Below are 18,182 nucleotides of genomic sequence, written 5' to 3'. Positions count from 1 at the left end.
GACGTCGGGGAAAGTGCGACATCAGCCGAGGCCAGACCCAGACTTTGGAATCCGGCCGACCGAAGGGCTGCCTGAGGCAGGACAACCCATATGTTATGACTGCAGATGCATCCTTGAAGGACATCTGTATTCTAGAAGAGATGCTATCTGTGCTGAGTAGGTAATAGACTCAAGAGAAGATGATGAGAGAATTTCTTCCTCTTCTTCATGGGAAGTGGGAGGGAGTATTGAAGTAGCTGAGGCAGGCTTTGGGCTTAGCAATGGGATAGTGGAGGGAGAGGAGGCAGAGGGCCTAAGAACTATGAAGGCCTGCATCAGGGACTGAGAAAAGATTGCCAGTCAGGACGTCCCAAAGGAGAGGAAGATAAATGTATACTTTTTTTGTTTTCTTTTTAAAGGAGTAGGTTTGGGAGAAGGCTTAGGTTCAGGGGCCTTATCTAAAGTAGAGGCTTTGGATTCAGGTGTTTGGTGGATCCTGGTTCTCCCTCGACTCCAGTGGAAACAGATGCCAGTCATCTCCATGGGTGTGCTGGCCAGTACTTCAGAAACGGCTACCTCAAGGGGAGCTGACAAAGTAGATGGCTCTAACGAACGTCCCTCAACCCCTATATCGGTGGTTGGTGGGGCGTCCGATGACAGAGGCAGAGGAAGCAGGCTGTGAAACCTTGGCCTTTTTCCGAGGTGTGTTCCACCTAGGAGGCTGACTCCGGATCCATCCTAAGCACTACTTTAATGACTTTACTTCTTTTTAAGTCACTGGTGTTCCAAGTAAAGATTAAGAGTGGCCAGATGGGCTTCTAAGTTTCTTAGGGATGAAGGATTGGCAATGTCGCAGGCAGTATGGTCATGTTCCCGGCCTAGACAAAAAAAACGCAATGGTCATGGGTGTCTTTATCCGGAATTTGACATTCGCATCAGCATTTACCTTTTTTAGTGGATATCGGCTAAAAAGGAACAAGCAAACCAAGCTCAAGCAATAGTAATTGAAAGGTTCCCTAACAGGGTAATTAGCTTTAGATGCCTTGATAAGTAAAGGAGCGATGCGATCGATCTGAAGTTCGACTGCGACAGAAAAGGTCTGAGGTCTATGCATGCAGACATCACATTTAATTTTCCTAGTTTATGGCTCTGCGTGTGATGTCCCATGCACCAACAGCAACCAGGCTTAAGCTTTTGTATAGGAGCAAACGTTTGGGTCGCCTGAGATGGAGAATCCCACACTAAGAATACTGCAAAATGGGAATAGATGGACATCAGTTAAATGCACTGTTAGCAAGTCAGTGAGTCACAGCACTGTTATTTTATACTTTAAGTTTAGTGGTTACATGGCTTTACAGTTTGCTACCAATATCCCCGGATAAAACGTTTTGTTAATACCTTACCTTCATATTGATGTTTCACAGTGTTTCCAATATCAGCAAACTTGCGATCCTCAAATATCAGAAATTCATGTTCATCTGCAAGCTGTCTTAGTTTCTTAGCAACCTCTAAATTGAAATCCTCTAGAATATCCACATGTGTCTTCAGCACACATATTTCTGGACCCACAGAGTCTGCCAGCTGAAGTAGCTCCTTCGAGTTTGTTACATCAGCAGAAAGGCACAGGTTTGTCTGCTTCTTTTCCATTAAATGCAAGAGTCGAGCTGCCAGGGGATGGATGGTGGCGCTCTCTGCACGAGCACCAAAACTCAGGCCTTCGCATTCAGTCTTTTTAGCGATTACACTATTCTGATCAAATGCTAAAGCTGTGTTATTCTCCTGAATGAATGTTTTGACAGCATTTACTAGAGCTTTATCAGTTTTACCTCGCTGATAAAGAATTTCTAGTATGCTGGACAAGGTGCATACAGAGTGTAAACGGATACCCTCTTTCTTTAGATTGGCAGCACCACCTTGTTCTCTGTCTAGCAGGACAATAGCATCCGTGACTTTCAACCCCTCCTTCTGAAGGACAGCTGCAGTCTCCAGGATACTACTTCCACTGGTGATGACATCCTCAATGATCAGACAGGATTCTCCTGGGTTAAAACTGCCTTCCACAAGACGCTTTGTACCTGCAGAGAACACAAGCAAGAATTTCAATAGGAAATTTAACCTCATAACAGAAGATGACTGCAATCTTAACCGGTCACTATATTAAGTGAAGATAAAAGCAAATAAGCTACTGTGATTCACAGTAGAGCAGTCTTTGATGTTCACAGCAAAGACATCTCTCTACCACTGGACCAACTTCCTTCAACACAAGTACTGCAATAACCTAAATGTTATATTTTCTAAGTATATCAGACCACTTAAACTATGTTAACACTGAACTGACAGAAATGCCTTAGATTCATATGTGGACACTTGTAAAAATGGCAACAAAAAACAAACATGCACTTAAAGAATTCTAGGTAACACACTTTCCTAGTGGTGTGAATTTAAACCCGCAGTTTACTATTTCAGTTGTTACTGCAAACACTTTCATTATATAAAAAAAAAAAAAAAAAAAAAAAAATCAAATTTTACGACTAGAGAAAACTGTATCCTGAGTTGATATTACCTCAAAATTTAAGCAATAAAATCGCTACACTAGAAAAGTGGTTTCACTGGAATTCTTTTTGTGTGCGCTTCTTACAATTTCTTGTACTAAGCACATTAACATCTGTCACAAAATCAAGACAGTATGCAATAAGGAAGATATATACAAAACTGAAGAACCTGAGAGTTCAAACTTCCCGGCCTGTAATAGTATTGCTTTGGAAGGTACTGGAATGCAACAATAAAGGTGGAAAGACCATAGTGTGATCAAGAAGCTCTAGAGGAAATTCAGAGACTTGCAACCTACTTTTTGAGTTCCAGGAGCATAAACCATACCCCCTCTAAACTGCAGCCAAAAGCAGTTCCCCAGCTTGCCACATTTCCCCTACTCATTCCTTTACAGAATAAGGGTATAAGCAGCAGGTTTTCATGGCAAGGGTAATAACCTGTCCTCTCCCTAAAAAGTGTGCAATAACTGCAACAGAAGGACAACTGTCACTACAGGAGCTCTACTTCTTTTTCCAGCACCTCTGTCTGGTCCATCTGCTCTTCAGATAGCTGGGGTTTCTGACTTCAGACCCCGTTCCCAAAGGGACGGCAGACAGTCAAAGTATTCCAGTTTCACTTTTAGCTGTCCCATTTTCCTGCAATTCTGATATTTACTTGTGTGCATAGCATATTAATCTCTGTGCTTTGGCTAGTAATTTCTCTCATGTTACCTTCTAAACATAGTTCTACCTGACAACATTAAGCATTTCAGCTGCAACATATTTGCTCATTTTTCCTAGATATCTCCTCCATTTCCTTTCAACCTCTACCGCCATGCTATACCTAAACACCCAAAGTACTTCCATTCTACTGTATGCTTGGTACTCCCTCACACTCGTGCTTGCCTAACCTAATAGCAGCTGTTTCGACTCTAGTATAAAGTGCATCTGACAGTACAATAAGCGGTTACCCTGAGCTGACTGATGGCCTGTAACTGACAGAACAGACATGCATCTCCCAGACTTCATCCACTAGTATTTCGCCAACAATTAGTAAAAGCTATATTTCGACTGCCCTCTTTCAACCTACCTCCTTCTTCTCTGTCTTGATATTTTACTACTCAAACATTCAAATAATTTCCCCTCTCAGGCTAAATTTTCCCCCATACAAATGTTAATTAACATTATCTGTTCAACATCTCATTCCTACTGCCAAAGCATACCTTTCCTCTACAAATTTGTTTGCCCACAATGAAGAAACACTCACATATTCCCTCTTCTGCTTGACATCACCCCTCTTTATGGTTTCTCACAGACCCACCACACGTTAGCAAATTAAAATGACCTTCTTATTGTAATGACAGGTCTGGATTGGTAGTTAGAACCTTCATCACCTTCAGGACTAAGGCTGGCAGGACTTAGACATCTATAAACTTACTCAGGCTACCCATCTCCTGTCTTTTTACACATAACGTTGTGCAACAAAGGACCCTTCAACACATCTGTAAGCCCACTATAAAGCAAAAAAAGGAAAAAAATAAGATGGCAACACAGCACAAGCCTTATGAAAACAAATTACCTAGTTTATTGGAATAAGTCAGGGAACTAGAGTAAGGGTATGGAGAGGAAAGAACCACAAATCCAATTCTGTTGTAACAGTTACTATGTAACTTCTGTTTCGAGATCTTGAGTTCCAACTTCATGACCTACATGACAGAGTCCCAAGCTTAAACTCAAGGATCAACTTCTAGTAACTGTAGATTTGAAAAAGTCCCAAATCACAGATTAGATCCAAACTAAACATGTAGTAAGGCAATGGACTTGCCTATACAGTAAATAGGTGAACAGAATCCCAGGATGCAGTTTTGGAAAAGTACAGTAGTGTTAAAAAAATACAGCTGTGTTAATTACTTGTCATAAATACAAATATAAATTCAGTGTTTCACTGATGAGACCCCTCACATCTGGGATATCCTCTGTACAGGTAGCCCAAGACTGACCACACATACTACAGAGCTTTACCTTCCTCACGGCTTTGCTCAATGTCCTACCATCAACAACGTTAATAGTTTCCCTATCAGAAGAGCAAACGTTGAAAATAGTGAACGCTCTTCTGTCGAACTGTAAAGTTTGAAAGTTGAGAATGTCGAAATCACGGGACAGAGATTTTTTTCCCAAGGGAAAAAAAAAAGAAAATTGCTCGGCCGTTCTTCGGACTTCACTGTTTTCTCCACTGTGCTGCGATCTTGGAGATGGTATATTTAAGTTGGGGGTGGGGGGGTTAAGCCCCCCCCCACTTTGTTTGTGTGTGTGTGTGTGTGTGTGTGTGTGTGTGTGTGTGTGTGTGTATGTATATATATATATATATATATATATATATATATATATATAGATAGATATATATATATAGATATATATATATATATATATATATATATATATAGATAGATATATACAGATATATATATATATATATATATATATACATATATACATATATATATATATATATGTATGGAGAGAGATATATATATATTTTTTTTTTTTGGATCAGCGAATTTTTTCCATGACAGACATTTTTGGCTTTCAAACTTTGTAGTTCGACAGAATAGCATTTGCTGTTCTGATACAGACGCCATTAATACACTGGTGGTATAAAGGAAAGGAAATGTTGGACATCATCTTTAGATCTTTCTTGCCTCCACAATGGCCAAGGAAAAGACCTTGTTGCAACAGCCCAGTGAATCAGTTGAAAAAGCCCTTGCTGCTCCAGACCAACACAGGAGGCAAAAGTAAATCTACTCACACATCTATATTCATGGTAAGTTTCTAAGACAACACAAATATGTTCATTACAATATTCGTTGTTGAAGTAATCAGATTTGGGAAGATACCCAAAGCTTAATGTTTTGGGAAATTGAAAGACATTTATGTACTTAGATATGATGCTATGGAGGATGGCAGAAGCAAAAACCACACAGGTCCAAGCGGCTGTCCCTAGATTTTAGTGTTTTTCAGAAAAGGTGTGGACAGATGACCCTTCTGCTTCTAATATAGACTGTGTAGTAACCTCCCCCTAGCAAAGGAAGGCTGCAGTGGCAGCAGTGGGTCTAGTTAGACCACGCTGTAATCTGGCCTGAAACAGGTTTTTCATAGTAGGAGTAACAAAAGGAAAGTACAGTTTTGTACCTACCATAAATGTAGATGTCCGATAGGTATGCATCTGCAGTCATCACATATGGGTTGTCCTGCCTCAGGCAGCCCTTCGGTTGGCCGGATTCCAAAGTCTGGGTCCGGCGTCGGCTGATGTCGCCCTTTCCCCGACGTCAGAGCGCCTGGGGTATAAAAGCGTCAGCCGACGCCATCTTCCTCAGTGTTTCTTGCCCCAGATGCCCGGTGCCCTCAAAGGAAGGCTAAATTTGGAGAAATGCAATAATTCCAAACATGCATAGAAATATATATGTATGTATATATATATATATATATATATATATATACATATATATATATATATATATATATATATGTATATATATATATATATATATATATATATATATATATATATATATATATATATATATATATATATATATATATATATAAACAAATACACCATAATAGATAACCCCAGCAAGCTAAGAGAGGAAAAGTACCCAATAAATACCAAAGAGGGAAGGAGGAGGGTAAACCTGACTGCAGATGCATACCTATCGGACATCTACATTTATGGTAGGTACAAAACTGTACTATGTCCTTCAAGGATGCATCTGCAGTCATCACATATGGGTAGAATACCATAGCCAATCTGGGGGTGGAGGATCTATGTAAAGGATGGTGTAGCTAAAATGCCCTGCAGGACTGCCGTAGCAAAGCCTGCTCTGGATCTGGAATATAAAGGTAAATTGTAATGCTTGGAAAATGTATGCACGGAGCTCCATGTAGCAGCTTCTAGAATGTCCTTGGTAGCCACCCCTCTTAAGAAGGCTGTGGAGGTGGCTGTGGCTCTGGTGGAATGAGGTCTAATGTTAGCTGGCACAGTTTTTCCATGAAAGGAATAACAAAAACGAATGCAATTCCCTATCCATTTTGAAATTGTCTGTTTGGAAATTGTTTTCCTTGTGCACCAGCAGCACATGCTACCAACAGCTGGTCAGTTTTTCTGTAGCTTTTAGTTCTGTCCAAGTAGTAGCGCAACTGTCTGTGTATGTCCAGGGTGTGCAGAAGTTTCTCCCCTTTGTTTTGTGGATTTGGAAAGAAGGTAGGCAGGTGAATAGCTTGGTTTAATGAGACCCTGGATACCACCTTTGGCATAAATGAAGGATTGGTTCTCAATGAGACTCTGTCCTGATGAAAAATAAGAAATGGCTGTACTGCCATGAGGGCCTGTAACTCAGATACTCTTCTTGCTGAGGTTATGGCCAGAAGGAAGGCAGTCTTCCAAGACAGGAACTGTAGTTCCGCAGATGCTGCTGGTTCAAAGGGAGGCAGAGTTAGTTTTTCCAACACGAAGTTAAGGTCCCAAGTAGGCACTGGAGGTTTCCTTGGAGGACTGATGTTTTTAATTCCTCTTAGAAACTGTCTTAGGAGAGGATGAGAAAAAACAGGTGGATCAGTATTGTACTCAGCTGAAATTGCTGAAGCATGAATTTTAATGGAAGAGTAAGACAGGCCATTGTGGAGCATTTCTGCCAAGTATTCCAGGATATGTACCATGTTCATCGCTGTCGCATCTAGGCCTTTTGTGGTGCTCCAAGTGTGAAATCTTTTCCATTTTGCTGAATATGCCTTTCTTGTGGAAGGCCGACGAGCTTCCATAATGATATCCTTCACTCTCTTGGATAGCTTATCCTGAGGAGGAGTCAAGGTATTTTCCAGGCTGTTAGTTGCAAGGTTTTCAGGTTGGAATGCAGAGTTTTGTAATTGTGCTGTGTCAGAAGAAGTGGCCATTGAGGAAGAGGCCATGGTTTCGTACGTGACATGCTCTTTAACAGTGGGTACCAGTGCTGTCTTGGCCAGTCCGGAGCTATCAGAATCACTTTTGGCTGCTCTGTCCTGATCTTCAGTAAGACCTTGGTCATTAATGGAAGAGGTGGAAATGCATACACTGTTAGAGTTCTCCAGCTGAAAGAGAGGGCGTCCACTTTCCATGCTTGTGGGTGGTATGTCCTTGAGCAGAATTTCTTCAGCTGATGATTGTGGGGGGAGGCAAAAAGATCTATGTCCGGCCTTCCCCATGATGGTGTTATCTGTAGGAAGATGTCTGGGTGCAGCATCCATTCGTGTGCATCCATGATATTTCTGCTTAAGCTGTCTGCCAGTATATTGTCTTTTCCTGGCACAAATTGGGATTGCAGCTCTATATTGAGTTTCACGGAAAGTTCCCATAGATTCATTGCCAGTCTGCAAAGAGGGTAGGAATGGGTGCCTCCTTGCTTATGTACCACATAACTGTGGTGTTGTCTGTCCTTATTAGCAGGTGGCCTTGATGCAGAAAGGATTTGAAGGCCTCGATTGCATGTATCACTGCCAGCATTTCCTTTTGGTTTATGTGCATGCGTAGCTCCCTTTGTGACCATAGTCCTTGAATACATCTGCCCTCCATGTGCGCTCCCCAACCGTGGTCTGAAGCGTCCGTTGTAATGGTTTGGCTGGCTATTGGTTTGCTGAAGGGCAGACCCCTGTTTGACTGGCTTGCTTGAGCCCACCACAGAAATTCCTTTTGGAGGCATGGAATGAGTGGGATCAAAGTTTCTAAGCTGTGACTGTGCTGAGTCCATAAACTCCTTAGGTACCATTGTAGTTTCCTCATATGCAGCCTTGCTTGTGGAATCAGAAGAATGCAAGATGCCATGTAACCCAGGGCCTGCAGAATTTTCCTTGCAGTCAGCTGAGTTTGTCTTGTCAGATTCTTGAAGTAATCCGGTAGTTGTCTTTGTTTTTCTTCTGTGAGAAAAGCCATTTGGGTGGTTGTGTCTAGATCTGCACCCAGAAAAGTTATTCTTTGGGATGGAACAAGTCTTGATTTGTGAATGTTGACTGTATATCCCAAGGCCTGCAGTAGGTGGATGGCATAACTGAAGTCCTTTACCAAAGTTTGTTGGCTGTCCGCTTGTATAAGGCAGTCATCCAGATATGGGTATATTTGAATCCCCTGAAGTCTGCAGTGTGCAATTACTGATGCCAGGCATTTCGTGAATACTCTGGGCGCAGTAGATAAGCCAAAGGGCAATGCTGAGAATTGATAATGCTCTGAATCTGCAAGAAATCTGAGGTGTCTTCTGCAACTTTGTCTGATAGGGACATGCAGGTATGCCTCCTTGAGGTCTAGAGTCACCAGCCAAGACCCCTTGCCCAGCATGGGAAGGAGTTGCTGTACAGTCAGCATTTTGAATTTTGGCACAATGAGATAAGTATTCAGTGTGGACAAGTCGAGAATAGGCCTCCATTGATTTTCTTTTCTTGGAACAAGGAATAGTCTGGAATAAAATCCTTGGCCTTGTTCTGAAAGAGGAACCTTTTCTATAGCTTTCATTTGCATTAAGTTGGAGATTTGTTTCAAAGCCTCTGCCCTTTGATTTGGTGGCAGGTCTGGCATGCCTTTTTTTTTGGCAATGTGTGAAAATGGAACCTGTATCCTTTGTCTATTATTTGCAGTGTCCATTTGTCTCTTGTAATACTGTGCCAATTTTCTGAGAATAAAGAAAGCTTTCCGCCCTAAGGTGCTTCTAATTGAGCCCTGGTTGGCGGAGTCAAAGCAAAGTCATTGAGTCTGTCCTTGTGCAGCAGTTGTAGTTCCTGCACTACCTCTCTGGTTGGGAGGCTGCCATTGACGTCCTCTGTAGGAGCCTCTAGCTTGCCCTCTACCTCTGGCACGCCTGTTCTTGCCTCTCTGAAATCTTTCTGTGTCCGGAAAGGACCAATTCTTGGTAGGCCAATTTCTGCTGAATCTTGGTGGTTGGACTTGTAGAAAATCTTTGACTGTTTGTACAGATTTTTCCCTTTCCTCAAATTTCTTTAAGACCTCCTGAGCAGTGGAGCCAAATAACTTTTGCTTCTCCAGTGGAGCATCCAGAAGCTTAGCTTTAACATGGTCTGGCAGAGATTGTTGCTTCAGCCAAGCATGCCTACGTATGACTGCACCTGTCATAGCTGACCTACATGAAGTTTCCAATGCATCATAACCACACTGCAAGAAATGGTTGCTAACCTGCTGGGAGTTATGTACCAGATCCTGAAGTGATTTGCGATATAGGGGTTCAGGTGAAGACAGTTTCTTATGCAATTCATCTAACAAATACTCTTGGTACTGTATCATATGAAATTGACAATTTAATGCCCTCATAGAAAGAGTGGCAGAAGTGTACACTTTTTTACCCCATCTCTCTAAAGCCCTGGACTCCCTTTCAGAGGGGAGTGGATTTTTGGTAGTGGCAGCTGCAACCCCTTTAGGGCCCTGGGAAATAGTTTCTGGATCAGCAAAGTGGGCCTTGTAAAGAAAATGATGCGAGTCCGGGACCCTGTAGTACCCATCGCGTTTGACAGGGGCCGGAGGAAGAGTGTCAGGGGTTATGCTAGACTCAGAGTACACATCATCAATGACATTCAAAACAGGAGGAATAGCCAAAGGTCTATGCTGAGGTAAATGCAGAAAAGTTCTTAATCTTTTCCTGGAATCAGAGAATTCCTGGCCCTGCCATTTGAAATGCTCTCTCATAGTATGAAGGGTCTCCCCGAAGGATTTCAGGAGGGGAGGCCGAGGGGATAGATTCCTCTGTATCAGAATCCTCGTAGGCCGAAAAAACCTCCTCCTGGTAGTCCGAGAGCAGAGCCATCAGAGGCCTCCTCTGAGGAGTGGGGATCAGAGGGCTCAACCCTGGACCTTTTGTCTAGAGGAGGTTGAGAGCCCCTGTCCGGATGGGGTTGAGAGCCCCTAATTAAGGAAATAAGGTCCTCTGCTAAAGTTAGAATCTGTGAACTTGTAGTGGGTCCCTGAGGAATAACCCTGGGAGGCATAGCTTTTGTGTGTTTAGCAGCTTTTGCCCTGGTGAATGCCTTTATGGACATGGATGCAGGAGGCCTGGCTGCACCACATGCTGGTGTAGTTTTGTCTGGAGGAATGGTGTTGGAAGTTTCCAAGACACCAGTTTCAGAAGGAAATTCAATAACCGACTCAGCAGGGGCCTCCGGGGCTGAGGTAGTCGGTTGAGCGGTTTCGGGGGTCGGAAGTACCAAGGACTCGGTTTCAGCCGAGAACGAGACACTCGCAGTAGGCCTAGCCGTGGTTTCAGCCGAAACCACGGCCCGCGTGTGTCGGTCCTTGTCCTTCCGTTTCTTTGTTAAATGTGAAGTCGGAGTCTCCGACAGCATATTGTATGAAAAACTAGCCCCAAAAAATTCCTCTGCAAACTCCGCCCGACGTCTAAGAGTGCGTCGGTTGAAGGAAGCACAGGCTGAACAGGCCGAGACATCGTGGTCTGGGCCTAGGCAGGGGAGGCAGTAAGAGTGGAAATCCTTATGAGGTATTTGTTTCCCACAAGTTAAGCAATTATTAACTTTATCTGACATCGGCCGAGGCAAGAAAGCGTCCCCAACGGGGTACTTAGCTTTTGAAGTCTTCGGTAGCTGAATTACAGGAGCTGGCCGACCGGCACTTGCGAACTGCTTCTGCTTCGGGCACCACGCGGCAAGAAAGACTGGGGAAGATGGTGTCGGCTGACGCTTTTATACCCCAGGCGCTCTGACGTCGGGGAAAGGGCGACATCAGCCAACGCCGGACCCAGACTTTGGAATCCGGCCGACCGAAGGGCTGCCTGAGGCAGGACAACCCATATGTGATGACTGCAGATGCATCCTTGAAGGACATATGATCTAACCATTTGGATAATATTTATTAGCAGGTCTACCCACTTTCCCCTTCTGCAAAAGAGACAAACAGTTGATCAGATAGCCTGAACACCTTGGTTCTGTGTAAACAGAATCTCAGCAGTCTGTGTATGTCAAGACAAAGAGGTGTCCCTTCTCCTGAATTTTGTGGGTTTGGAAAGAAAAAAGATAGATGAATGGTCTGATATAAAGACATTTTAAATAGCTATTTAAGCATAAACCAGGGGTTTGTACCCAGAGACAGTCTGCCCAGGTGAAGTACCAGGAAAGGTTTACACATCAGGGCTTGAAGTTCAGAAATCTTTTGGCAGAGATAACTGCCACGAAGAAATGCATCTTTCAGGACAGATATTAAGAATGGACGAAGCAGATGATTCAAAGGAAGCCACGGTCGGTCTGTAGAATGCAGTTGCAATCTTGGTGGACAGCAGTTTTCTTCTTTGGTGCTGTAAAGTGAATAACCCTCCTGAGGAACGGTTAACTGAGGGCCTGGAGTATGGGAGAGGGGCCAATAGGAAGACAACTTGAAAAAGCAGGAGCATACACTTTTACTGAAGTCAAAGCTAAACCTGATTTGTAAAGGTATGACACACATTCCTAGGACCAAAACTGCTTTTAATCTTTTTGGGTCAAGGCCCCTGGATTGGCAACAGAAGACGATTTTTCCCCATATAGTTACCAAAGATTTTTTTGCATCAGTTTTCATAGCCTCCTTTATAATGTTATTGTTTAGCAGTCAGAGTATGCTTACCTGAAATCAGGGAAAACTCATTCAAGCTGTCAGCATGCCATCTACACTTTGCACTTTCCTCTTGCTCTGGTGTTCAGAAGAGTGAACCAGTGTTGTCTTTACCAAAAAGGTGCTACTGGGATTACATATGGTCTTTCCGCCTTGATTTTGATCACTACCCTGGAGATTAGGGGTATGGGGAAAAAGCATAAAAGAACAGATCTGTCCAGTTCAGAGAGATGCCTACAGTAGCTGCCCTGGTACAATTTTTTTAGTTACTTATTTAGATGGGAGTACTTAACTCATTACAGCTGACTGCACCTCCAGGTGCTTCTGCAGTTACTTCCTGTGACATCCCTCTTCTGGGCAAGTAATCAAGATGTCTGATTCCTCACCACCCACAGGTGAGGGATGTTCACCTGTATACATACACACAGAATTTCCAAATGCAGCTGTCTGCACCAAGCACAACTTCCCTTAATAGCACACAAGGAACACACACAGAATTTCCAAATGCAGCTGTCTGCACCAAGCACAATTTCCCTTAATAGCACACAAGGAACACTGTCAGTCCGGAGTCTGTGCTTCATAGTCTCTCTCTCTCTCTCCAAGGCCCTAAAAAGACTCCCCACTAGCACAGCTATATTGTTGGGTCCCCAGCAGAGTGTCCCAGGCCAGGTCTTCTACCATCCTCTGTGTGAAACCAGTGCTCTGCATCCCCGATCCAAGTAGCTGACACATACAAGCTTTAAGATCTGATTTTTAGACACAGACACACACACACACACACACACACACACACAGACACAGACACAGACACAGACACACACACACACACACACACACACACACACACAGACAGACAGACACACACAGACAGACAGACACAGACAGACAGACAGACAGACAGACAGACACACACACACACAGACACACACACATAGACACACACACATAGACACACACACATAGACACACACACATAGACACACACACAGACACACACACAGAAACACACACAGACACACACACAGACACACACACAGACACACACACAGACACACACACAGACACACACACAGACACACACATAGACACAGACACATAGACACAGGCGCACACACAGACACACACACAGACACACACACACACACACAGACAGACACAGACACAGACACAGACACACACACACACACACAGGAAAGGCTGGCACACATTTAGTAGATATGCACCTCTGCCCAGACTATAAGGTAGATATTGCTACCAGGACACTCCAAAGCCAGCTACTGTAAGGCTCTTACAAGGGTACCCAATAAAACTGAGTAAAATTAATACGAACACAAATGGTAGTTTTTTGATCAATGCAGTAAGGCTTCAAGGAGCAGCCACAGTGTCACCAAATAAATATTAAGTACTCACAAAGGTTAAAATATTCTTTAAAAGACAAGTCACAATGAAAAATTTAAATATAGTTAATAAATACTAAAAAAAAATAAAATAAAAACACTAAATATCTACTTAAATAAATAAACACCAGAGTTTTATCACAGGAAATATAAAAAAATAACACGGAGGGATAGATTCCCACAGATACAGAAAAACAGTACTCGAGTAATCTCACTATATTTTCCTGACTGATCTAAAGAATTACTATTCCCTGGTTACTTACTAAATCGAGGCAAGATGAAGAGGGTGAGTGATCCTTCAATGTCATATTTCAAAAACAGACTGCTCTGAGACTTCTGTCTCATCTAGTATTAAACATCATTTCAGTGCTAGATTACAGAATGACATCACATATATCTGGTCATCTGACTTCTGGTTCCCATACTACCCCACTTTACTAGAAAGTGAACCAGAATCTCACACATATATGTTAAAGTATACACAGACAGAGCTTTGTTAAGATATGTTACAGCATCTGGAAGCCATAAAACTAATAAACAAGTCCACCCTTCCAGGGTAGTAATTAGCTCACTGTTAAGGCTAATACTGCAGGATTCCTAGTCCTTGTTTCACAGACATTTTGTCATTCGCTGCAATTAGAACTGCAAGATACAATCTTTCTGGCCTACACAAGGTAAATTAATTTCAGGATATTTTTCTAAAAGTTAACTGGGTTGAGCTTAACCTCTTCTCTTCCAGTATCCTCTGTTAACAATATATACATTTAATCAGTTACAAGAGTTCAATCTAACATGCATGTATATTTATTTTCTGTCCAACAGGACATACTATTGGCACATTTTTAAAACAAACAGCTTTACAAACACATTTTTTCAACACAATCATCTGTACAAATCAGTTTGATATACAAATGACATACAAATATTTACAAAACTCCAGCTAGCTATGCAGGCATATGTTACACATCTACTGCCCTACTTCTTTTGGCATAGCTGACAATACCTCACATCATCACCCCCCCCCCCCCCCCGTTTGAGGACTCAAGCTAATTTTTCAAGTGACCCTTGAGAAACGTAGCCTGAGGGACAAAGGCCTGTCTGGGAACACATTAACCCATACTCTGTTTTGAAAGCTCATTTGCACAGGCACTGGCTGACCCCACTACGATGCTACACTGTCATATTATATGCCTACTACCCTTGGCTTCACCTTAATAACTTGGCATTTTGCTAGCTGGCTCAATGCAGCCAAGATAAGGGGATGTGGTATGTAACTACAGTGAATTTACTTCCATACAGATAGGGCTGAAGTTTCTGCAGTGTCCATACTATAGCTAGACATTCTTTTTCTACAGCTGCATAAAATTCCTCCCTAGGTTGGAGTCTACAGGTGAGATATACAACTTGGTGCTCTTCTCCCTCTGAGGAAACCTGGTCGAGTATGACCCCCACCCCATAGTTCTAAGTAACCACCTGCACAACAAATTGTTTGCTGTAATCGGGACTGGCTAACACAGGGGGTTCTCCCAAAGCCCTTTAGGCTTTTGGAATGCCTGCTCACAGGCTGGGGTCTACACTACCTTATCTGGCCTGTTTTCCCTAGTTGGGTCTGTTAGGGGTGCAGCAACTGTACTATGAATGGTGGGAATGAACTTTCTATTCTATACTATCCCAGTGTTCCCATGTATGCCCTCACCTGCCTTTTGCTAATGGGGACAGGCCATGCTTGAATTGCTTCACCTTTGGCAGGTTCTGGCCTGATCTTACCAGTCCCCACTATGTCTCCGGTAGGAGACATCTGCCATACCCACCTGCCACTTACTGGGCTTAATGGTCAACCCCGCCCTTTGCAGTCTGTCCAGGACCTCCCTGAGATGCTGAAGGTGCTCAAGCCAGGAATGGCTGTAGATGGCAATATCATCCAGGTAAGCAAGGGCATAATCTCGTGTTCCTGCTAGGATGTCATTTGTATATGAAACTGATTTGCACAGATACCAAAATGTATTTTACTTTGTTTGAAAAGGGCTTCAAATGTGTTCCTACAAGAACTGGTATTGTTTCAGAAGCAATGCTGGAACTAAATTATTAACCAGGAAATTGAACCCCTCCCTTTTACAGAGGGAGACCGAAGATTTACAAATTAGCCATGTAGCAAAAAAAAAAAGAAAAGCCTGGTAAACCATTCCCATAACCAAACAATTCTTTCATTTGAGAAAGCTTGTGAGAGTTGATTTATATAGTTTATTTCCAGGGGAAAAAAAAAGAGATCTGACTCGAGCCTTAACCAAGAGGAATGCTCACTCTTGGACAAGCTTGTACATAAAAATATCAGAATAATGAAACCAGATAAAGGAGGAAAGTTATGACTGCCAATCAAAGTGACTATGTAGAAAAAAAATTTTGAGTTGTTACAAGATGAAAGTAGATGTATCATGGTCTCTAGAAACAAGATCAATGTAGCATACAGGAACACTGGTTTATTCCTGGAAGAAACCCTGTTTCATGGAGTTATTTCAATAATTTTCTATCCAACAAACAAATGCGTTTGGTATTCCTTACATCCACAAAAATTTACTTGATTCTCCTTATAGGTTGATAATAGCTGTGCAGGAGTCTAAGATATATCCCCTGGCAGTATACATTTATAGGAGACCAAAACCCATTTTAAACACTTATAGTCAAAGAGACTCATGGCATTTTCTGAGTAAACTACCTTTAGATTCATGAAATGATTATAGTTTTGTAATGACTGAGGTCATTTATCTGTTCAAGTATTCCACGAGGTGGGGTTGGAACAGTCTGAAGAGGCTCTTGCTGGGTATATGTTAAATGACACAAGGGAAGCAAGACTGTTGGTGGATTGATGGAGAGTGTCCTTAGGAACAACTTCATATACTTTGAAGGAGAATTTTATAAATAAGTTAATGGAGTGGCGAGGGGGGAAGCTTGTGTACACCCATCATTGCAAATCTTGCGATGCTCACATGGGAAAAGAGGTTTATTCTTAAAGCACCCTAAAATTAATTATGGTTATTGTACAACAGAATTTTGGATGATATATTTATCTGGAAAGGAAACTCTGCCAAACTGGATGATTTTATTTCATTCATCTCAGAAACCATTACTTTGTTAAGGATAACATTCAACAGCAATGATTCTTTATTTAGATGCGAATCTCTCAACAGAGGGAAGAAACTTGGCTTTGAGTATCTATAAGAAAGACACCTTTTCCAACTCATAGCTGTACTATAACAGCAGTCATCCATGGTATTGTAAAAAGAAGTTCGTTAAGGGTTAATACATTAGGGCATCTTGAATGGTTTAGGATGAGAGTAAGTTTATGGAAGAATTGGAAACAATGACATGTTTATTCAGAGAGGACACCCATTGACATTATTGTCAGACCTGGAGAGAGAAGTAACCAAGAAACGGGACACCAAATACCCTCCAATATTAGGGAGAAATAAAAGGGAGAAACAGGAGATTTTACCTTCTATAGACATGACCGGTACGAAGACTTTCCAAAATGCTATTAAATTCAACGAAACTAGTGGGGAGGTGAAAACATCATTAAGATAACTGATCCATTTTGAAAACAGATGCACAAGTATTTTATAGTGAAAGAAACTGTTTTATTTATAAGATAGACTATACTAATTAGGGCATTCTGGTGATAGGTAAAGAAAATACACTCCTAGAAACTACTAAATGCAGACAGTGCAGCGTTTGGCCCCATATTAATTTAAATATCACCCTTTCTTTAGACAATTACTGTGCAATTCAGATTACCTTTCAGAAAAGGAATTGGGATGCCAAGGGGTTAGCATATTTAGCAACGTGTGACCAATGTCGGGCTTACTAAGTAGGGAAGACAGAAAGATGACTAATGACTAGCCAAAAGGATCAATGAACACTTGTACGATTTATAAACATGCAAGGAGAAAAACGCACTATTTATATTCCCAAATTTGTACAAGGTTTGCTAAATTTAAATTTGGCATCTTAGAAATTGTCCAACCAAATGTGAGAGGAGGACACTGGGAAAACAAACTGGTATGTAGAGAATTATTTTGGCAAATCAAATTAGATGCCACAGTTAGGCCAGGGATGAATGCCCACATTTCCATAAAAAAACAGTTCTCTAGATGACAGCATCGAAATTGTAACCTAAGGTGATATGTTAATATTCACAAATACTAACATTTTTCAGTTTTACTACTTTACTTAAAAGTTAAGTTCAGACCTTTTATAGGGACACCACTGAAAGTCTCCTGACCAACAGCATTACAGTCTGGTATGGAAGCTGTAACAATCAGGATCGGAAGGCTCTCAAGAGAGTTTTAAGGTCAGCAGAATCATTGGCACCTCCCTTACACCTCTGGAAGATCTACACAAATGCCAGTGCATCGACAGGGCCAAAAAGATTTCCAGCGATCCAAAGCATTCTGCCAGTGGTCGGTACACTCGCTTCTGCTCAAGCAGGAGATACAGAAGCATACAATGTAAGACCACCAGACTAAGTAACAGTTTATTTCCATTCTCCATTAGACTGTTGAACTCTTGGGAAAAACAAGCCATGACTTCGGTTACATAACTAGCCTATCAAGTGGCTTATTTTAAGGATGTGCAATAACCAAGTGCAATACTAAGGTA

The 18,182-nt window shown here is 42.0% G+C and overlaps 1 protein-coding gene across 1 annotated transcript in view; it reads right to left on the bottom strand.

Annotated features, from left to right (window-relative positions):
• The window catches only part of UMPS (uridine monophosphate synthetase), a 346,129-nt gene that overhangs the window by 164,680 nt on the left and 163,267 nt on the right, over positions 1-18,182 (bottom strand). The window contains exon 3 of the mRNA XM_044074927.1: positions 1,383-2,054. Coding sequence (XP_043930862.1) covers positions 1,383-2,054 — 672 coding nt within the window. The remainder of the gene's footprint in view (positions 1-1,382; positions 2,055-18,182) is intronic.

This window comes from Protopterus annectens, chromosome 6.part0 (assembly GCF_019279795.1).
Source record: "Protopterus annectens isolate FY-2018-M chromosome 6.part0, PAN1.0, whole genome shotgun sequence".
NCBI lineage: Eukaryota > Metazoa > Chordata > Ceratodontiformes > Protopteridae > Protopterus > Protopterus annectens.
This window is presented reverse-complemented; position numbering and strand designations above follow the sequence as displayed.